At 44.0% G+C, this 23,270-nt stretch overlaps 1 protein-coding gene and 1 long non-coding RNA gene across 6 annotated transcripts in view; one reads left to right on the top strand and one right to left on the bottom strand.

The window, feature by feature from the left end:
• The window catches only part of LOC138849645 (uncharacterized), a 91,284-nt gene extending 78,793 nt beyond the window's left edge, over window positions 1–12,491 (bottom strand). Inside the window, exon 1 of the long non-coding RNA XR_011388643.1 lies at window positions 12,358–12,491. This is a non-coding gene — a long non-coding RNA (uncharacterized lncRNA). The remainder of the gene's footprint in view (window positions 1–12,357) is intronic.
• The window catches only part of IMPG1 (interphotoreceptor matrix proteoglycan 1), a 135,783-nt gene that overhangs the window by 101,162 nt on the left and 11,351 nt on the right, over window positions 1–23,270 (top strand). For 4 of the 5 annotated variants that reach the window (XM_070073862.1, XM_070073863.1, XM_070073860.1 and 1 more), the window contains 2 exons: window positions 6,595–7,124; window positions 8,812–9,031. In XM_070073862.1, coding sequence (XP_069929963.1) covers window positions 6,595–7,124; window positions 8,812–9,031 — 750 coding nt within the window. The remainder of the gene's footprint in view (window positions 1–6,594; window positions 7,125–8,811; window positions 9,032–23,270) is intronic. The other variant, XM_070073861.1, reaches the window with a different exon arrangement.

Raw genomic sequence — 23,270 nt, forward strand, 5'->3', positions numbered from 1 at the left:
TAATACTTTTGCAAATGACCCTGTTATGAGTATGAGAAGAAAAAATGAGGACTGGAACAAATATTTGTAAACCATGTATCTGATAAGGAACAAATATCTAGAATATATATATATATACAATTCTCAAAACTCAACAGTAAAAAAAAAAATCCAATTAGAAAGTGATCAAAATATGGGAGGGCCATTTTGCCTAGTAAGAGGTACAGGTGGGCTGGTGCCACGGCTCACTAGGCTAATCCTCCACCCAGCGGCGCCGGCACCCCGGGGTCTAGTCCCAGTTGGGGCGCCGGATTCTGTCCCGGTTGCCCCTCTTCCAGGCCAGCTCTCTGCTGTGGCCCAGGGGTGCAGTGGAGGATGGCCCAAGTGCATGGGCCCTGCACCCGCATGGGAGACCAGGAAGAAGCACCTGGCTCCTTGCTTCGGATCTGTGCAGTGCGCCAGCCGTAGCGGCCATTTGGGGCATGAACCAACTGAAGGAAGACCTTTCTCTCTGTCTCTCTCTCTCACTGTCTAACTCTGCCTGTCAAAAATAAATAAATAAATAAAATATTTTCATCATGTAGTACTACTTCAGCTATAAATATAAACAAATTATTTATATACGTCATGATCTGGGTGAATCTCCAGAGAGCTGTGTTGGGTAAGAGATCAAATCTGAAAAACTTACCTACAGTCTTATCCCATCTATGTAATACTTTGAAATGATAAAATTATACAAATGGAAAACTTATCAGTGCTTGCCAGGTACTAAGGAGACAATTTGGTGGGAGAGAAATGGAGGTGCCTGTAAAAGGGTGACCTGATGGAATCCTTGTGATGCTGAGAATCTTTGTGTGGTCATGGTCAACATCCTGGTTGACATTGCACTATAGTTTTGCAAGAAGCAACCATTAGAGGAAACTGAGCTCAGAGTATCCACGGTCTGTCTTGTTTTTCTATACTGAGGTAAAATTCATACAACAGGAGTGGGCATTATGGTGCAGCAGGTGAAGCCACTGCTGGCTTCATGCCACTCCTGGGCATGTAGGTGGTCTTCTAAATTCCCAGCAATGTCAGTTTTTGAAAGCACTTGTTCCCCAGCCTTTCCTCCCAAATTTTCAGTCTATTGTGCACCCAGCTGTTAACAGTTGCCTGCAGCAATTAGAACATTTGCCTGCATAAAACACAGACTTTCCCCAAGTAGCCACTTTAGCCTCAGAAGGGGTCCTAGTTAGGAGAGATAAAGGCAAGTCTTTTGAGTTGGTCTTGCCAAGTCAAAAAAAGACAGATCAAAACAAATCATTGAACTTCTTTGTGAAAGAGGCCCATTCTCCCTAGACTCCTGCACTAGAAAGAAGCCCTGCTATTTTCAAGACTACCACTGAGCTGGGCAGTGGAGAATAAGAACAGGGTAAGTTAAAAATGCCACGAAGTTCTCTGTTCTTACCAAGACTCAGCCAACTGTTCTTAATGAAGTTGTCCCCTGATTGCTGTAAGCTTTTGGTTAGTTTCCAGAATTCTAAAACATTTTAAGACTTTTTACCAGATTTGTGTTATTTTCGTGGAAAGAATTTGATTTCTTGCTCTACCATTTTTGTTGATGCCATTCTTTCTTAGGACTGAGTTTGAATCTACAATTATCTCAAAATGAAAAGGTTAATTTTCATAAAATGTCAAATCATAATAAAGTGTTTTGACAAGTACAGGCTTTTGCTGCCTCATACCTCTGCACTCTCCTCTCAGCAAAAGCAGTCCCTTTTAGCTCAGTTAGCTATTTCTTCTGGAATTCACTCTTCCACATATTTTAATACACGTAATTTTGAGTAATTACTTTCACATTTCATTTACTGACTTTCTATTAGGTAAGGATTTTTTTTAAGATTTATTTATTAATTTGGAAGAGTTAGAGAGAGAGAGTGTGCGAGAGTGCTTCCATCCACTGGTTCACTCTCCAATTGGCTGCAACGGCTGAAGCAGACAGAACTGTGCAGAGCTGAAGCCAGGAGCCAGGACCTTCTTCCAGGTATCCCACACAGGTGTGGCGGCCCAAGGACTTGGGCCATCTTCTACTGTTCTCCCAGGCCAGAGCAGAGAGCTGGATTGGAAGTGGAGCAACCAGGACTTGAACTGCAACCCATATAGGATGCCAGCACTGCAGGCAGCAGCCTCACCCACTACGCCACAGCTCTGGCCCAGATAAGGATTTAAGTTTCTTAAAGCACCATCCCTTCTGCTTGCTTCCCGTGGCCCTCCCAATATAGATATTATGACAACAATTGAATCTGTATTCAGTATTCATACTACATAGTCATAGCTGATCTATTTGCTGTTTCCTTTTTTTCCTGGAGTTAATGATTTCTTTGATTTTTTTTCTTTATTTACTTAATATTCATCCCAAATTTTCATTGCAATTTTCAGTTTAATTTTTCCACTTCAGGTGACTTAGCAATTCTACTTTTCAGAGACTTCCTTTTCTTTCTATCTGGACCACTGATGTTTAGGACTTTTGGATAGCTGTTGTCCAATGTGTTTGTAAATTCATTTAGTTTTCACTTTACTAAAAAGGCAAAGAGAGAGAAGAGAAAGAGAGAGGAGAGAGAGAAAGAAAGAGAGATCCTGTCTGCTAGTTCACTGCCCAGGGCTATGCCAGTCTGAAGCCAGAAACCAGAAACTCAATCTAGATCTCCAACATGGGTGGCAAGAATCCAAGTATCTGAGCCATCATCTGCTGTCTCCCAGGGTGCACATTAACAGGAAGCTGGATTAGAAGCAGAGTAGTGGGACTCCAACCGGACACTTTTATATGTGTGTGAGTATCCCAAGGGGCATCTTTACTGCTGCACCAAACACCAGCCCCAGAGACAAATGCAGTCTTCAATGGTTGCCTTTTATTTTTTTTTCCCCAAGATTTATTTGAAAGGCAGAGTTACAGAGCCAGAGAGAATCTTCCATCTGTGGTTTGCTATACAAATGGCCTCAACAGCTGGCAATGAGCCAGGCAGAAACCAGGAGCCTAGAACTCAATCTGGGTTTCCCACATGGGTGCCAGGGGCCCAAACACTTGGACCATCTTCTTCTGTCTCCAGGCACATTAGCAGGGAACTAGATTGGAAGTGGAGCAGCTGGGACTCCAACCAGCACTTATATGGGATATCTTTTGTACTTGGGATACCTGTTTCCTCAAAAGTCCTCCTCGCTATCTTCCTGGAGACTTCGCTAATTTTTTTCCTCTTTTTTCCTTCTTTTCCTGCATGTGAACACTTAACTCTGTACCCCTCCTCACACCCTGCTGACTTATATCTTGAGCTTCCATTGTCCTTGAGTTCATCTCCTTTGGGGTGAACCATTTCATCTGTTGCCCTGCCTTGAAGCATTCCTCCTGCCTAGAAAATGACCAAAATAGCCACTTGCTGTATACTCCACAGTCCAGCTTCTCACTAGTGATTCACCACACACACATAAACACACACCGCACCTCCACAGAAACCACCCACACACTCTAGCACAACAGGCATTTTGAGTCTTTTTATTTTGCATACTTTACAATGAAATAGATGACCTTGGTTTCAGTACTTGACTTCCCTATTATAGTGTAAAAAAAAATTGTAATGTTGGTATAGCCCATGTCATTGCCACATCTAATTCTTGCTTGAAAACCAGATGAAAACATAATTATGTAAACTGCACTTACAAGTAGTGGTAAGATTTGGATATTTTTCCCCCAAAAGGAATTGACCATGGCCTTAGTAGCTTCAATTTGGAGTTGAAACAAAGTAGGAGGCTTTCAAAAATCACATTTAAATAGGACTGCTAGACTCAAAGAAAAACACAAGATGTCTCGTTAAATTTGAATTTCAGGTAAACAAAAAAGTGGCTTTTAAAGTAAGTGTGTTCCAATGAGCATCCTGTATTTTATATGTAAATAGCCAGCTGTCCCATCAATGAAATAATTTGGTTAGGCTTATTGTGAATATAAAGAATATCAAGATGCTATGAAGAGAGGTGGTGATAAATTCATTTTTACTGATTGCTGACATAATACAGCAGCCGATTTTAAGCTGATTAAAATCCGCATAGTGAGAAAAGTGTGAGCGATGGGATGCTGATCCAGGAGCAGAATGCAGACATCTGTCATTGTACTTATCTCCGATTTCCTTGACCCTTTTCTGTAGGAGCACAGAAATCACATCACAGAAACATGGATTCAAATTCATTTCCCATAGCACAAAGAAGTCAAATCACCTCACAGATAACACCTGAAGCCTTCAATTTACTTATTCCAGATCCTTCCATGCATATCTTTGTTCAGGCTACCATAACAAAACAAAATAGATGTATGACCTAAACCAGAGAGATTTATGTCTCACAATTCTAGTGATCAGGACTTCCAAAATCAAGATGTGCTGATGAGGTCTGGTTCCTGGTGAGGGCTCTTCTTCCGGTTTACAGGCGGATACCTTCTTGCTATATCCTCCCATGGCAGAAACAGAGATCACCTCTCTCATCTCTTTCCTTAAGGCCACTGACCTGATTAGGGAAGACGCTGCCTTCAGAACCTAATTACTTCCCAAAGATCCCACCTTCACATACAACCATTCTGGGAGTAGAGTAAGGCTTGCTCCAAATGTGGGTGTTAGGGGAACACAAGCATGCAGTCCACAGCCATGAAGAATTGAGTAAAACTCTAAGTGTACATCCAGAGCAATCTGGGATGACAGGAAGTGTCATATCTGACAGTTGAGGGAGTAATGGGTAGATACACGTAGGTACCCTCTCCAGGTCAGAGAAAAGAGAGCACTTTTCTGAAATATGGACATAACTCCAACAGGCAGGTTTTATTTTAAGAAAGTAATAAAACTAATATGATTCCACTTTTCAGAGCTGTTTATCACTTGGAGTTTCGGTTTTGGTGATTGCACTGTGGTAAATTAGCTGACTGCAAGTCCAGAGATGATATCTGCATCCAGACAGTCCATTCATCATGCTTAGCATTTGGATTTCAACAGCGCTTTCCTGCATATTTGCCAAAATGCCACTGAAGTAATCACAGAAAGCTCCCTGTTTTGTTCACCTAATGCCTTAAATATTGTCAGTGGCTCTGGATTTAGGTTTGTTGGGGTATTTTAATAATCCTTCAATCTCTTTATCTGAAAGCTTCATCTAACCACACTCTTAGTTCATAAATACGTATTGATTTTAATTTTGTACCATAAAGGGAGTGAACTACAATACTTCAATGTGTATTTATACAAGAAAGCCATGCAGGGTAATAGTAAAAATTATCAGGGCATAAAATGTAATAGCAATAAAGGTTTTAAATAGTATGAAATATTTCACAATTGTAGCATCAATATAAAAGTTTGAATTACATGTGTCATCTACACTCACACTCTCAATACAAGTTTGCAAATTGGAAAATTGTTCACTTGGAGACTAAACCAGTGAATAGAAGATCTGTCTCGCACTCTCACTTTTTTTTTTAAGATTTACTTATTTACTCAAAAGGCAGAGTTACAGAGAGGCCAGGGAAGAGAAAGAGTAATCTTCCATCCACTGGTTCACTCTCCAAATGGCCACAACAGCTGGAGCTGGGCTGACCTAAAGCCAGGAGCTTCCTGCTGGTCTCCTACATGGATGCAGGGGCCCAAGGACTTGGACCATCTTCCACTGCTTTCCCAGACCATAGTGTCACAGGAGAGAAGTCATGGGGTCCTTGTCTTCGTGCAAGAAAGAATTCAGGCATGAGACAGAGAACAAAGCAGCAAGATTTTATTGGGGATACAGCATCCATCAGAAGGGACAGAGAGAGAGTGCCCAGTCACTGAGACTGGGGGAAGCAAGGTTCCCTGGTTCCATGGAGAGGATACGCCGTGGGCCAGGCGAGCAGTTCAGCAGAGAACAGAGAGCTGAGCATGCAGTCTTTGTTTAGACTCAGGGCTTATAAGGGAAGGGTCCAGTTCATTCCCACCGTTTCTCTTCCCCTCTCCTCCTTCTCCTCTAGGACAAAGGGTTTCTTGTGTGTAAATAAAAATATTTCCTCCCCAAGTTTACCACTCAGTATTATTAGACTGGGGCAGGCCATCCTGGTGCTGGGCCTAGGGTGCCCGCCTTGGAGAAAGGATGTTTATCAGGCCAGGTAACCCATTTGGTCCTGAGGAGAGAGATTCTCCTGGGAGATTGCCTTGGGGGAAGGGCTAGGACCACCTGGAACGTTATCAGGGTCTGGGCAGGACTTTGCTTCCCAAGTGGGCTTCTGTGGATGCCAGTTTCCTCAGGCCCCTCTCACACACACAGGCTAATTTCTAACTTCCTACCTGACAATAGCAGAGAGCTGGATCGGAAGTAGAGCAGCCAGGACTGGAACTGATGCCCATATGGGATGCCGGCACTGCAGGCAGTGGCTTTACCCACCACACCACAGCGCTGGCCCCATCTCCCTCACACTTTCAAATAAATAAATCCATTTCAATTTCATATCCACTCATTTTCATATATCATGACCACTTAAATGATCAATGCAAATGCTGTATTTTTTCTTAAGTTAAGCCTAACTTTGTATTTCCTGTTCTGTTTTCTCTCCTTTGGCAAATACGCGGATCTAAAAATTGGCCTCAGAAGTCTCCTCCATAGACAGCTCTTGGTCTCCACCTGATATAGCTTCTACCTCTCCATCAGAAACGTCACCATTCTTTACCACACCAAGCATCTTCTCTCTGACTGATCAAAGCACTGTGGACATAATGTCCATTGACCAGACACTGTTAATTCCTACCAGTGATTATTCTGCCATTAGCCAAGTGGCTCTAGAAATTTCACATTCACCTGCATCTTCAGATGATAGTGGCTTGAGTACAGGCAGCCAAGATACTGGACAACTAGAGTCAATGGTTCTGTCCCATACTCCTGCCTTGTCCGAAGTCCCAAGACTCAGTGGATCTGTTTCCACCCCAGATCATTTCTTAGAAAATACCACACCTGTCCCAGCTTCACAGTATGTCACCACTAGCTCTATGACCATTGCCACCAGGGGCCAAGAGCTGGTAGTATTTTTCAGCTTGCGTGTGGCTAACATGCCCTTCTCCAATGACCTGTTCAACAAAAGCTCACTGGAGTACCAAGCTCTGGAGCAACGATTCACACAACTGGTGAGTAGCACTGCTTACAATTACCAATTCTCTATGTGTCTCATCTTCCCTTTTGTTGCTGTTGTTGTTTTATAACATAATCACTGGATATCTTGGACAATGTATGTCAGAAGAGACAAGACCCTGACAAAGCTGTTGCTGAAAGCATCCAGCTAGAGCTGGGATATGGATTCAGATCCAGTCAGGGAAATAAGTTATGTGGTAGACACCTGTGAAAAACACTGCCAGTCAGCCTCATGGAAACAAATTTATTCTAAAGATTTTGTTATAGTTCTTATCTAGGAATAGCACATAATCATTCAAGTGCTGAACTTGGAATTTAAAACAGTATGAGCAAACTTTTCCTAAGTTGTCATCATTTGAAATGGTCCAAAGCGAAAAAATATTCCTGACGGATGAATGAGTTCAGGTGCAAAGGCTTCTTAGTGATGACTATGTGGTACCTCTACACGGTCATGGCCAAGTGAAACAGATGATACAGATTGCAGAATTTCTGATAGTAGAAAAAAATTATATGTTTCATATAACTTGAATAATTATACAAGTTAGAAATCACATAAAACCCAATCTCTCAAATGAAAAGTTGCTATTAAATAAGACCTTATCAATGTCATCCCCAGCACAATCACACCACACACACACACACACACACACACACACACAATGAGGTGAGAAATATTAGAACACTCTTGGGAAAGAGTCCCAGTAAATGTAGCCCAGCTATATGAAACAGGGTTCATACTACGCTGTCATAATGAATGCATCAAGACATCAGTGTCTTCAATTCAATCTAAGTTTATTTCTCTTCCACTTGAGTGGGACAACTCTGCTCCACAATCATCCAGGGATCCCCATTTCCTCAATCATGTAGCACTGGTAACCTCAAGGGTGTTTTCTGATTATCTCAAGGGTGGCTGTGGCTCAGAAGAGCTAAGGGTGGAAACCTGAAGCACAATGCCCTCAGGCATACTTTTGAGATTCTTAAATTATAGTTTGGAATTGAGTACTGAGTACTCAGGAAGCAATTTTTGCTCTTCTTTGCAATGTAAATCAAGGCACTGAGGTACAGCACCGTGGTTATGTGGCTTGATATAGGTGACAAGGCTAGTTAGGGACAATTCCAGGATTGGCATCCACATCTCCTGACCACTGGTTCCCTACTATTTCCACTGCACTACATTTGTTTGGACCATGGAACATTTACTGCATAGACAGGTGCACTGATATATACACTGCTGTTCATTTCAGCAGCTCGTTTCAAATTGGCTGCTTGCAAATATCTGTCTCATTTACCCAGGCTTGGGTCAGTCTCCTCCTGGGCCCAATTTGGAATGTGTTTTTATTTACTTGGACTTTTTAAAAAAACAAATGAACTTAGCACTGTCGCTTTGCTGATAGCATTGGCCTGGATTTTTAGAAAACACCCATTCTCACAAATCATAATGAAGAAATTACTGCCCATCCATCTCAATACACAGAAAGAGAGGTAGAAATATGAAACATAATCACTGCAAACAGATCATTAAGTTGTGGTGTTCTGGTCACATGATAAAGCCAAAACTAATATTAACAAAAACAAAAGAGAACTGCAATGTATGCCTCAGATGTTGAGAAGTGAGTATAAATGGAGCTAATAGCAGCTGAGCACTTAAAACACAGTTAAGAATAAACTGTCTTATTTTTGCAGCTGGTTCCATATCTCCAGTCCAATCTTACAGGATTTAAGCAGCTCGAAATACTTAACTTCAGAAATGGGAGTGTGATTGTGAACAGCAAAATGAGGTTTTCCAAGTCAGTGCCATACAACCTCACCAAGGCGGTACACGGGGTCTTGGAGGATTTTCGTTTTGCAGCTGCTCGACAACTTGATCTAGAAATAGATGGCCACTCTCTCAACGTTGAACCAGGTAAAGGAACCCAATCAACATTTTCTTTGGTTTGGCTTGGTTTTTAAGCATAAAGTTCAACCTACAGGCTACAAAAATCAAATTAAAATCACATCGGATAGAATAACTTTTCTGAAGTTATGGATCCCATGTGAAAGGTAGAGTCCTAATCCATGCAGGTTAAAGTTTTCCTCCATCAACAGTTAAGGAGCAAGTGTACCTCTTCCTTCACAATCTGAGAGCTTGTGCTATGCTGAAGAGATTTTTAGTTTAGAACACAGCTCACAGCCAAGCTAATTAACATTGGGCTAGAAGTCAAAAGTACTTTCTTACTGAGCTGCAACAACCTGAGGGCTTCCTGCCAAGGAACCTCCCAGTCACAGCTAACCCAGAATAGCTTCTTCCCACACAATGCCAGGTGAGACTGTGACAGCATCCTAAGAAAAATAATCACTAGGTCCAAATTCACCATCACCACAAAACGGAAATAATTTCCCTTCCCAAATTCTCTGGATCAGCTTGCATGTGCAGATTGAGTCAGATACTGTAGAAAACTCATAAAGGATACGAGGGCTTAGCCCAAAGCTCGATAATAGAATGCAAACGTTTGCTCTGGTAATAAAGCAGAGTATGTGTACCATTGCAACAAGATATGCCCAAATTCCTTTTACTATTAGTTTCAAAATTCTGTTTTCTAACCAAGTAAAACAAGTTTTTTGTTTCTTTTGAATTCCCAAGGTGGAAGGGGAATGGGTTCCAGACTTATTGACAAATCAACCCTCCAGTCAAGTTCAGGGCAAAGCTTCCTAATTGGCTATGGATTAGTGAAGTGAATCTTTAACACACATTCTAGCTCTCTGAGGGCTAACAATGAAAGCAGCGGGAAAAGGCCTTGGGCCAAATGCAAGCCAAAAGACTCAGTGGGAGGCATTTATCTTTGACAGAGCCTGCTTTGAGCAACTTTAAGAAAATTGCCCGGGTACCTTAGCAAACGGATCATTAAAAAGACAGAGAGCCCTGAGGCAGTGAGCCTTGGTTGTGCTTACCTCGGGAAGAAGAGCCTCGGTAGGACTAGACTCCCTGTGAAATCAAAAGCCTCCTAAATGCTAGTAAGAGACTACCTCTGCACTGAGAAGAAACCAGCAGCTCCCCACCAGTCAGGATCTATAGACAGATTTCTTCAGTCAATTGACAAAGACACCAGGAAGGACAAGCTAGGAAAGCCAGGGAGGTGAGAGCCCAATCTCCTCCCTTTCCGATCCCTGGATCCCTCGGGGAGCCCACAGTTTACTTAGGAACCCATCTAGCAACACGTGCCAGTGGATGCAGGCAGGAGAGACCTCAGTGTGCTAGAGCACTGGTGTGGGGCAGGTTCCTCAATGGAAGTGCCATTTAAGTAGTGCCTTAGGAAGAAGGGGGGGGGACTGGCAGGGCATTGCCAGGGTTGTACATAAGGGACACTGGTGATGTTGGAAGGAAGCACAGTGCAGCAGTGGTCTGGGGGTCCATAACCTTGAATGTGAATTCTGTGTGCTAACATCGGTGCTCAATTTCCACAACTGCATAAAAGGAGATAGAAACAATTATAGAGATTAACTGAAAGAATATTTCCAATACTCAGCATAACACTTGGCACATCGTAGTTGCTTAATAAATCTCAGTTACTGCTCCAAAATTGTCATAATTAACTTGACTATTATTTGTGACCTTCATGGGGTAGTAGCGATAATAATAAAAAGTCACATGACTGGATATTTGTCAAGGTTAGACCTGAAATTATCTTCCTAATTTCTTGTGAACTGCTCTGCTATGGAGCTGTTCCTTTAAGCAGTCAATAGCAGTAAAAATGTTAACATCCGTTTCAGTCCCTGCTAGACCAAATTTATGCTGAACTACCTAAGAATGCCTCCAGGCTACCTAGTGTACTGTGGGGCCCTGCCCAATTTGTATTTTTAGTGGTGAAACAGTACAGGAAGGCCAGAGCGTGCTGGACAACCAGGGAAATTGTATACTTTCCTTAGGTCAATCAATTTTGAGCCTGATCAGCTCAAAAATTTCTAGAGAAGTAGGCATGCTAAAGCCAAGTAGAGCAGCGAGTCAGGATGAAGAATGATCACTGGTGATGTCTAAAAGGGAGATATTTTGCAAAAGCCACTGAAATGTTACACTCAGCTTTTCAGTAAATTCCCGCTCCATACTCTATTTCTTACTAGATATCCAGAGAGTGAGACAAGTTTAAGTTTTTCATACTCATAGGATGATGGCTTGGGCTGATGCACAGCAGTGCTCACCTTGTACGGGAGCAGCCTGGGGGGCCCTGAGAATCACATTCCCTCCTGAGACCTGAAGGTCATTCCAGCAAGTACGTGAAACCACCCCGATTCAGGTTTTTGATCTCTCGAGCATCTGCTTGAACTCATCATGAACGCTGGTCCAATCTGCTAAGAAAATTATTTTGAAAGAGAATTAAAAGGGGAAATCTTCAGGGAGGAAAAGGGCTGCTGCTGGAAATACTGTATGTCTGAGATACTTAGCTTTGTCTATGGGAGGGAACTCTAAAACAGAGTAGGCATTTTATCAAGTTAGCCTTTCCCCAGCCGGAAGACCCAAAGATTTCTTACCAGTTTGCCACTCTCTTAACCACCTTCTTGGTAAAAATAGAAGACTGGAGCTAGTGCTAGGTAGCCCTGAAGGGTAAGCAAAGCCAAGGTCCTCCCACCTCCTGTCCTGTGTACCCCAGCCTCCAAGAATCACTGGCCCTACCCTCCTCAGGCTCCCAACATGTGTCAAAGAATCAACCTCAAAATGTTTATTACAAACTTATCAGGGCGGGCATTTGGCATAGCAATTGAGATGCCACCTGAACCACCCACATCCCAAATCAGACCCAGTGCCTGGGTTCAAGTCCCGCTTTGGTTCCCAATTCCACCTTCCTACTAACTGCATTCTTGGAGGCATCAGATGATGGTTCTAGATGGATCCCTAGCCACCCACATGGGAGACCAGAACTGAGTTCTTAATTTCTAACTTCAGGTTGGCTTTGCCCTGAGACAGACAGACAGATACAGATACACACACACACACACACACACACACCCCTAACTCACTCACTCTCAACCATTCAAATAAGAAAAAAAAAATCCTTTAAAAAGGTAGCTGTCATAAAAAATAGTGAGTACATATTAATGTTTTACTTAGCTTATTAATAAGAGTAATCATTAGGATGACAAAGCTCATGTAGAGAGAATACAGAACCTGGAATTTTTTTTTAATAGCCAGAGAACCAAAGAGAATTGTGCAGTATGACTGATAAATACAAAACAGAAAATACAATCATTGTACCTTACCCATTTTCCATGCATTAACTTCTAACTTTATGGAGTTGTAAAATGCCTGGGCCATAACCAATAGTAAATAGTAAGTCAAACAAAGTTGCTGCCTTCTAGGCATCAGCAAACTTTTTCTTCAAGGATTCAACAGTAAATGTTTTTGGCTTTGTAAGCCAAAAAGCAAAATCGAAGATGTTATGTAAGTGCTTACATAACCATTTAAAATTTAACCATTTAATCATGTAAAACCATTCTTAGCTTTCTAGTTATACAAAAGCAGGTGGCTGGTCAGAGTGGCCCACAGGTAGTCCCTGTGTACCAAATATGGTTGTATCCTAATATGACACTGAAAGCCATGCAGTAGACTTTTCCCCATTTCCTGATGTTAATTTTTTTTTAAATCAGCAACAATTACCCTGCTCCTAGACCCTCTAGCCCTTATATTCACTGTTACAGAAAAGTTAGACAAGTAAATGATAGTGCAATCATGGTTTGGGTCCCTGTTCGTTCACATATTCACTGCACAATTATGGATTACCTGTCAGGAGGCAGACACTCCTGTGGGCCTCAGGACCCAAAGATGAATCGACCCTATCTCTCCCTTCAAGGAACTAAATGCCTGACAAGAGAAATAGAGGCATATGCAAAAAGTTATGGCAAAGCCTGTTTAGTACTGTAATCAAGATGTGGATGGAAATGTTAGGAAGTACAGAGGAGAGGGAAACTAATTAATTCTACAGTGGAGAGGGAGCACCATGGCAGGCTTTGTCAACAGCCAAAGACAATGATCTCTGCCTCCGTGTCTGTATGGGGAGGTGGGGGGGGGGGGTGTCCAGGCAGAGCAGGAGGAAAGTGCAGATACTTCTGGGTTATACTTCAGTTATCCCACTGTGATAGAAGCCTTGGATACAGAGGAGATAGTGAAGGGATCTCCGAGCAGGAGGAAGTGCAATGCAGGCTGAGCCAGGTAACTCGGAGCCAGGCTGTCTAAAGCCTGTCAAATACACTGTCCTCCACTTTGTCATTCTATTTCTCTTCTTAGTTTCCTTGTCTTTTTTTCCGCCTGTGGCTTAATGATATTTTAATTAATAAAACTTTGGAAAATACAAAAATCTTCAAAGTACTAAGTATTCCTGAAAGTGTCTTCCAGTCATAAATTAGAAAAAAAAATCTAGTTGGCCGGCGCCGCAGCTCAATAGGCTAATCCTCCAGCTGTGGTACCGGCACCCCAGGTTCTAGTCCCGGTTGGGGCACCGGATCCTGTCCCAGTTGCTCCTCTTCCTGTCCAGCTCTCTGCTGTGGCCCGGGAGTGCAGTGGAGGATGGCCCGAGTGCTTGGGCCTTGCACCTTCATGGGTGTGAGGAGCAACTGAGACTAGACTAAATTTCTGGAACTAAGACTAATTCTATACATCTGATCTCCCACAATATGGCGCTGAGAGACAGCAAACAACTTCTATACAGCTGCCTCGCCAATTTGACTGATAAGCTGCAGGAGCTGATCCTGCTCCTGATTGGAGGAGAGCAGCGTGCTCGGCGTGTGGGCAGCAGAGTTGGGATTGGTGGAAGAGGACTATAAAGGAAGAGAGAGACAATATGCACCAGGAAACATCTGGGGAACATCTAAGCAGCCCCCGAGAGAGCCGGCCGGCGGTGTGCCGCTCCTCTACGGAAGCGGGGAAAGCGGTGGGGGTGCCGCCCCTCCACGGAGGCGGAGCGGGGGGGCGGCAGCTAACCCGGGACGGTGTCGTTCCTCCACGGGTGGGGGAGCAACACATGGGAAACCAGGAGAAGCACCTGGCTCCTGGCTTTGGATCCGCACGGTGCACTGGCCACAGCGCGCCGGCTGCAGTGGCCATTGGGGTTGAACCAACAGAAAAAGGAAGATCTTTCTCTCTGTCTCTCTCTCTCTCACTGTCCACTCTGCCTGTCAAAAAAAAAAAAAAAAAGGAAGAAGAAAAATCAAGTTTAATCATCCCTAAAATATTGCAAGTTTGGAAATTGCTAGAAAATTTAGATAATCATGAAGTATTATTTGCAGATTAATTCCTTTTTATTTTAAATGCATATAAGAAGGTGAAAAATCAGTAAGAGCTTTAGGATATAAACACACTGCTTTTGGGGAAATCAGTTCCAAGGAACTGGACACTGGGTGAATTGACCTCTAGCCTGTGAGGTAGGTGTCAGAGGCCAGGAGAGGCCAAGCCTGAGTGTCTATGCTTGGCAAAACTCAGCTAAAGCCAGAGAACAGGTAAAGGGGGCCCAGAATAATGTGTAGGGCAGGAGGAAGAGAGCCAGGAATGGAATTCTGAGAAGTGCCAGCAGTTCATGGGGAAACAGGAGGTTTGGCAGACAGACAGCTCTTAGCACAGTAGGACCCTTTGCAAAGGCACACGCGTGGAATGACCAGGGCAGAAACCAGACCCTGTAGTGGATGGGATCACATCAAAGCTGGGTTCTGTCCAACATGCCCTCCTGAGGTAGGCTCCTCCCCTCCCCCAGAGACTGGGAGACAGGAGCCCTGTCTTCCGGTTCAAAGGGATGCTCCCTGGCCCTTGAGGAAAGACACTGCTGGGTTGTAAAACTAGCAAGGAGCTTTGTAAAAGATTTACATCTCGAAGGTGCACGGGAAGAGTCTCCAAATATACTTCCTCTAAATTAACTGCTCTAATGGAGATCAGGGCTCTGGAGGCAGAAAGAGACCTGTCTGAATTTCGATGAAGCTGAGGGGAAGGCCAAGGCCATCTCAGTCAGAGTAGGAGTTCTGTCTAGGCCCCAGTTTCATTATATGTACAGGCACTGCCCCAACAGACCATTTATTTAGTTCGATTTGCAAAGTTTGACATAAATTCTGATCAAGCTTTCACTTTGCTTTTTACCTATGGACAGGATGGAAAAGTCGTTTGTGGCCATAGTGCTGAGAGGGAGAACTAATCCCCAGTAACTAGTTTTGGCACTAGAGAGGAGAGTGTGAAAATTCTCATGCGATCTCTAGGTTGATGGCATGGCACATGCAGACCAACGTATGAATTCCGTACATCCTGGGATTGAGGTAGCCATCCATTAGGCCCAAGAACACCTGCAGAGGTGCAGACATGTGGCAGAAGGGACACTGTTATCACTGTGTTTGGTTTGCTATTCACCTTTTGCAAACTCCCTGAATAAATGAATCCGTGATATAAAAAGTATAAACCAATGTTAGAACTTTCTGTGATTTATCAACTGAAAAACCGAATAAATCACAGCTTGCTCAGTATTCTGCCAGCATCTCTGGCAACTAGAGTCGTCTTTCATTTAGGCGGCTATGAAAATTCTTCAGAAGCGTATGAGGCTTTTATGCCATTTAGCTATGCAGGTTGAAGATTTCACAAATGCAAAGCCACAAAGAACTTATTCTCTTCTTGAATTCCTAAGAAACCGCCTCAAAAAAAAAAATAAATGGATAGACCTCAAGGCTGGTAAATGATAAACATTGAAATTAATTACAGTCTGGCATCCAGGATGCTTTCAGTGAAGATGGGCATCAACAAACTCGTTTTCTCTCAGGGAAAAAAAAGAGTGCATGATTTGTAAGACTCCCATTTAGTCACCAGCTCTGAAAAAGTGGTAGTTGTCACTCATCACCATGACAATAAAAACAATGAGAGTCACCATTAATTGGCACTATTTTTTTATCTTAACAGATACCAGTGCAAAGAACATGTTATTTCCTTCCATGATATTGAAGAAGCTGTGTTTCACAGAAGTTTAAGTCATTTACCTTTTACCAGTCACACAATTACTGAGTGCTACAATCAAACCCAGTTTTTGTTCCTCTTTTAACTCTTCCCGATGGCCAGTTTACCAAAGGGAATCTTGCAACTGTTCCCTCCCCAAGTGCGTGCATGCGCGCACATGCGCGCACACACACACACAGGGGATGCAGAGGCTGTTCAATCTATTGAGAAAGTGACCACATAAAGCTTCTGTTCAATTAATCCTAAATCAATTTTATTAGTATATATACTTCTCCAAATGAAATTTCCTGTAATATTTTGTCATGCTATTAGAATGCAAACAAAAAAAAAGTGTTCATTCTCAGAAACTAATGTCCCAAATTTCCAATATTCTCTTTACCTGAACTGTAATGATTGTCCCCTCCCAACTCAGGTAGTCATGGGAATTCTTCCAGTGATTCTCTCCAGCCTCTCTTCTTTTGCTTCCTGATCTGCTACATCCCTGGCCCTGCTCGTGGGTCTACCCTGCTGGCCTTTGCCTCCCAGAATGCCCAGAGGGGATTTAGTGTATGGCACCAGCTTGCAGATGGGACATTTCAACTCCCTCCAGAGTTTCAACTTGTGCCCTCTTTCTGCACCCCTGTTACCCCATATGGATCCCTTAGGATGCTCCTAAGGCCCTTCCACACAAGTCGGGGGCAGGGCTCAGGCCACTGTGGGGCCATCTCTCCTGCTGCCCAAGTTCCCTCTTTACTGACATCAATCCACTGAGGACACCTCAGTTCGGCAGATACATATACTGGCTGAAAGCTAAGATAATCCTTCAACCTCACAGTGAGGGCAAGATATGTATGGGCATTCATGCATTCCCTCTCACAGAAGAGACTGAGGGTACGATCAATGATTCGTGGCAGTTGCTGAGAGTGGTGAAGAACTGAACAAAACCCAGAGCGTCTCACATGGCTTCCCCTTTAAACCACAAAGGGCTCCCTTCAATAACTGACTCAATTATCAACTCTAATCACGTGCGTGGGGCTGTGCCATGTGCTATTTATCACTGAATAATTATCCTCACTCTAATCCTACCTTCAGCAGTAAGGCACAAGCAAAACATTTTAGGCCAATACCAATAAAGCAATGACAGAGTAACTTATATGCAAATCTTTATATTAAAGACTAATTTGAAAGAGTTGCAGAGAGGCAGAGAGAGAAAGAGAAGTCTTGCATCTGCTGGTTCACTCCCACAACAGCTGGAGCTGGGAGAGTCTGAAGCCAAGAGCCAGGAGCTTCCTCCAGGTCTCCCACATGGGTGCAGGGGCCCAAAGACTTGAGCCATCTTCCACTGCTTTCCCAGGCCATGGCAGAGGGCTGGATCAGAAACAGAGAAGCCAGGACACCAACCAGCACCCAAATGGATGTCAGCACCACAGGCGGCAGCTTTACCCACTATGCCACAGTGCTGGCCCATTTAAATTCTCTTAATCACTGAATTGCATCAACAGAGAGGTAACATATGCCAGCCACATATACCTGGCCAGCCACTCCCACTGCCTTTACCCCAGTAGAAGGCTCAGAATGGGAGATTTGTGTTTGAGCAGAGGGCCATTCGTGGTACCTAGTGAAAATACTCCATGTAAAGGTGAGATCCAGAGCCTTTCCCAAGGCCACAGCCAGTTTCTGGGAGCCAGGCCTTCCCACCCAGGGAGGGCACTCTGCTGGGGTCTCAGGGTCCACAGAGGGATGAGTGAGCTAACTTCCTGCAAGTACAGCCAAGCCCACAGTGTCCTCAAGATTTGGGGGAAGAAGCACCAGCGGCCTGTGTGGGAGGTGGGGTTCCTGGGTTCCACTGTATGAACAGTCGGTAGCAGGACATATTTATTCAAATGATCAAGCCCGAGGCCCCAGCACTATGTAACAGCCGCATTCATGCTGTCCGAAGGGCACAGACTCCAGGGCTGCATGAAGATTTCCTGGGCTCTAGGCCCTTTTGCCTTAATGCATATTAACAAAGAATATTTTAAAAATATATTTAAGACTCTGTGCTTGTAAAAACAAATACAATCCTGGTTAGCCTTTTTTTTTCTTTCCGATTTTAAAGAAAACATTTTTATGGGCCCCAAAAAATATGGTGGGCCCCAAGACTATGACCTCCCCCCTGCAGGCTGTAACTGACTGCTAGCTATCCTAGGCAAAGAAAGGAGCCCTTTCCTCTCCACCACCAACAAAACCATGACCACAACCTCCTGGTTAGGACAGGAGTAGAACCAATTGAAATCTGGTCACCTTGCTGAGGCATGAGGCTTGCTCACGCTGGGCGCCAGGGCGTGGCAGTGTGGGGCGCTGTGTCCCTGCAGAGCTGGAGCTCTGAGGTTTAAAAAGCAGAGACCATGATCCAGGAGTTCCCACCACCCTCACGCAACCAGGCAGGCCCTGATCAGCGAGTAACAAGGATTAACAATGGCTCCATCGGCTGTCCCCTGAAGCTGCCCCCACCGCTGTGCCAATGCCTTCCAGACCTTGCTTCCCTCCACCCAGGTGCGCAGAACGGTGGTTTTTAAGGAGACACAAGTCAGTTCAGGAGGTTAAAATCTCATCTCCTAAATCTAATCCAGCTTCTTTGGCTGTTGGGCGCCATCTAGCGAACACTGAGTTTCATCGCATTAAGGAAAAACAAAACAAAAACAAAACAAAAAACACAAAGCCTCAGCAACCCCAGCTAGCCCTGAAAAAGCCCGAGTTTTAACCAAGCTGAGCTGAAATCCTGTCCTTAGGTGGAAACAAAAAGCAGGTGCCTCACCTCCTGTCCAATGCGTAAATGGGCTGGGAACAACACGAAAGGAGATGATGAGATGATCAAGGCTGGGGAGAAAGTCAATCCATACTCAGCCCCTAGATTATGAGACAAGCTCAGACAGAATGGGGCTGAATTATGTCTGGGAAGGCAGGCAGAGACCTCAGAGGTCCTGCAGTCAGAGAAAGCCTATTTTCAGACCTGACAAGCATGAATGCACTTAGGACCAGAAGGAGGTTTGAGAAAGAGACCGTCTCAGATCACTAGGAAGCTATAATGTCCGCGAACTGATGAATTTTTTGATGACCAGGACCATAAGCCTTTACACTTTAGCTGTAAAATGCCTCAAAGTGTTCCCTGCAGCCAGGGGACATTTGCTTCAGTACTTTGATGGTTGGATGGGGAGCGGAGGACATCCATCCTCAGCCAGCCAGGTGGGAATGCTTTTCAGGACCTCTGAAATGCATGCAAAAGACATTAGATAAGCAAATCCCAAGGAGAAACTAATACTTAAAATGCATTTACGCAGAATGATACAAACACCTCCAGGTCTGATATGGCAGCTCACTTATTTACAAGCCATGTTCAGTGCTGTCACATTGGAACAACAGAAAAAGCAATTGGAGCCACTGTAGTGTCAGGCAGCATTTTCTGCAAGAAATGTTCTGCCTCCTGCAGAAGTGGCAGCAGGTGGTGGCTTTGAGCTTTTGTTAGCTGGAGGAGCGTTTTTTTCAACAGAAAGCATTGGTGGAAGTCTGACATGCTGACCAATGGTACTAGTACCAATGGTACTAGTACTAGTGCAGGTACTAGCATGCAGGGGGCTTCCCCACACTCTCCCTCACCACTCTGTGTCCCTGGCGGGTCCTGGGTATCTCTTAGAAACGCTACACTTGAAAAATCACTAAAATGATATAGAAATCTGAAGATTGTAAACAGACATCTGTGGATGTCAATCACAAGTCATACTTAGCTAACATGGGCTTCCATTTTTTCACCTGTGAAAATGATGTCAGAAATATCTATACAGATTTAGAAGGTGGTTGTGAATACTAGTGAACACACATGTTTCCAGAGCCTGGGCACAGTGCCAAATGTATCATGGCCCTCAGTAAATGATATTCTCCTGTTTGTATATATTACTGTCATTTCCACCCAGAGTCATGGCCTGAAGGGCACTTCCAGAAATAGAAGGACACAAATGCTCTGACCACAGCCAGAACCCATCTGGGTCACAAAGGAGTAGGCCAGGACCTCTGGGTGCCAGGACAGACCTGCACGTCTCCTGCCAGCTGCTGACTAGCAAATCCTGATATGCTGAACTCACTCAGGCCAAGCACTTTCTAGGAAGTGATTGTCAGACCTGCTTGGCAGAAGAGTAGGAACATCAGTTAAGAACAGAAAAATAGGGGCTGGTGCTGTGGCACAGTTAAGCCTTCACCTGCAGTGCCAGCATCCCATATAGACACCAGTTTGATCCAATTCCCTGCAAATGGCCTGGGAAAGCACTAGAAGATGGTCCAAGTACTTGGGCCCCTGCATCCAAGTGGACACTCAGAAGCCCCTGGCTCCTGGCTCAGATCAGCCCAGCTCCAGCCATGGCAGCCATTTGGGGTGTGAACTAGTGGATGAAAAACCTCTCTGTAACGCTGCTTCTCAAATAAATATATTTTTAAAAGAAAAGAAAAATAAGTCATTTTTGCCAGAATGGATTATAATGAGTCCAGAGGATGCCCCAACCTATATTCAGTGTTTATTGCGTGTGGTAAAGGCCCATGGAGAAGCCCTTCTATAATACCAGCAGTAAAAATATCTATGTGAAGGGGGTTTAAGCAAACCCAAGAAGCTAAGGCAATCGTACATCAATTAGTCTATAAACCAATCATGAAAGCCTTACTTCCAGACCTATACACAATTTGATTGACTTAAATATTCTTCTAGGGGCTAGCATAGTGACACAGTGGGTTATGCCACCACTTGTGATGCCTGCATCCCACACTGGTTCAAGTCCTGGCTACTCCACTTCCTATCCAACTCCCTTTTTAAGTAACTGGAAGGCAGTAGAAGAAAGCCCCAGTTATTGGGTCCTTGCCACCCATGTTGGAGACTTAAATGGGGTTCCTGGCTCCTGGCTTCAGCCTGGCCCAGACCCGGCTACCCAGTTGTTGAGGCTGTTCAGGGAATGAACCAGCAGCTGAAAAAACTCCCTCTCTCCCTGTCACTGTGTGTTTCAAATAACTAAATACGTCTTAAATTCTGAAAAACAACATCTAATGTTTTTCCAAATCTATTTTTGGTGTCAAGTTTTCCTTTTCCATTGTTCTTCCAAGCTATAGTCCATGTTGAGACAGAGCATTTTAGTTGTTGTTACATAGCATACAAATTATTACTATTGACCAAATCCAGAGCCAACAGTGGGAAGTTCAGCTAACTTTTTTGTACTAGTGCCTGAAGATCTGTTAAGGAAGAAACAAATAGCTATATGGCCTACCCATGTGTGATCCCCACCCTTCTAAGTTGAAATAAATGTCTTTGGAATGTGAAAAAGAAAATCATACTTAGGGAAAGCTTTAAAAAAAATCTAGCAATTTTCATTCATCACAGAGCTCATCCTTTCTCTGTCACCTCAAGGGCTACTCCACCCTAGTATCAGCCCATATCCAGTTCTCAGGCTCATCCTAAAGCAGGAAGTTGCAGGAGTCTCTTGAACAATGACATATAAGAGGGTCACCAAAATACCTAGAAAAAGCACTTGCATGGTCAGAAGAGTTAGTTTGAGAGTTGCTCCACAAATTAGTGTTGTGAATTTGGTCTTTTTCTATTTTGATCCTCATTTACCAAATCGCCTTCATTTGCTGTATTAACATGTGGTCTCACAGCCCCCCTTTGAGCTCTTCCCTTCACTAGAACTTCTCACATGGTTCCCAAAGAGAACTGGCATGATCTTGGCAACCCTCAGCTTCCCCATTTGCAAGGTAGCGAATAAATAAAAGGTTCCCAGAATACCTTTAAGCTCTCAAATTCTATCTGAAATATAAAATATACATATGGGTAATAAAAAACCTGAAGCATTAAGTCGGCCTGAAGTTCTTTAGTGCTAAAGGTTTGAAAAGCCAAGCTGATAGGTATTGAATGGATGCACACTGGCTTGGCCCTTAGGGAGGTATACACACAGCCAGCAGCGCCTAAGCTCAGGGACATGAAGTCTGCTCCTTCTCTGTAGACGGATCCTGAATAAATGGCACAGAGGAAGCAAGTAATTGATAAACTGGCTGTATCTGTTCTTCAATTGCACCTGATTCAAGGCCCCTAAATTTGGATAAATTCATTTCTCAAACTGTTGCCTGTTTACTGAGCAGTTTTACTGATATGCAGACTACGCCTGGCTGTGCTAAAGGAAATCATAGCAAAATAGAGGTATTTATTGTCACAGGGACCTCATTTGGTTATCATGCATTTGTTATCACTCTTCAGAGGGAAAGAATATGAGCATTCCTTCAGCTTTCCCAGTTAAACACATTTCTCCACTGCAGGGAGGGGGAAACGGAGCCTCTGCATTCCCTCCTGGTCGGTTTGCAAGACGACAGTTCTGAGTGTAATGTGGCTGACAGCTGTTATTTACTCTCACAGGCCCTGCACGTGAAATCACCTGGGTTGTTGGTGTACATTTGAGTTACGTCCTAAACAGCAGCAGGGATACCTTAACGTGGCTAACTTTAGGAGCTATGAGGCAGGGAGAGTCAGTTCACACTATCCAGGCGACGCTGTCTGTAAGGGACCCACAAGCTGCAGAGAAGTAGGACTTCACATCAAGATTTTTAGCAGATCTACCTTGCTGGGAGACCCAAAAAATGTGTTTTCAAGGACCAGATCTTGCCCAAACACTTGGGCAAGACTCTCTGCCTCAGTTTGATACCTTTCGCCACAAGGGGGCACTGGTTTGGAACAGAGAACACCCTGGTTCACTGGAATTTTTTCCCCACCCCTACACCCTGTCCACAGTTTCTGGGGTCAGTAAGTTTGTCAGAGCAGTTGACTGTCTTGTCCACTTCAAGATTCACGATGGACACTAGCTTATTGATCTTACGAGATCTAAAAAGAAAAATGGAAGTGGGTGGGGTTGGAGAGAGAGAGAAAGCACAGAATAGTAACCTGTTACTTTTATTTTATTTTATTTTATTTTATTTATTTTACAGGCAGAGTGGACAGTGAGAAAGAGAGACAGAGAGAAAAGTCTTCCTTTTGCCGTTGGTTCACCCTCCAATGGCCGCCATGGCCGGCGCACCGCGCTGATCCGAAGGCAGGAGCCAGGTGCTTCTCCTGGTCTCCCATGGGGTGCAGGGCCCAAGCACTTGAGCCATCCTCCACTGCACTCCCTGGCCACAGCAGAGAGCTGGACTGGAAGAGGGGAAACCGGGACAGAAT

Source organism: Oryctolagus cuniculus, chromosome 5 (genome assembly GCF_964237555.1).
Source record: "Oryctolagus cuniculus chromosome 5, mOryCun1.1, whole genome shotgun sequence".
In the NCBI taxonomy this organism is placed as follows: Eukaryota; Metazoa; Chordata; class Mammalia; order Lagomorpha; family Leporidae; genus Oryctolagus; species Oryctolagus cuniculus.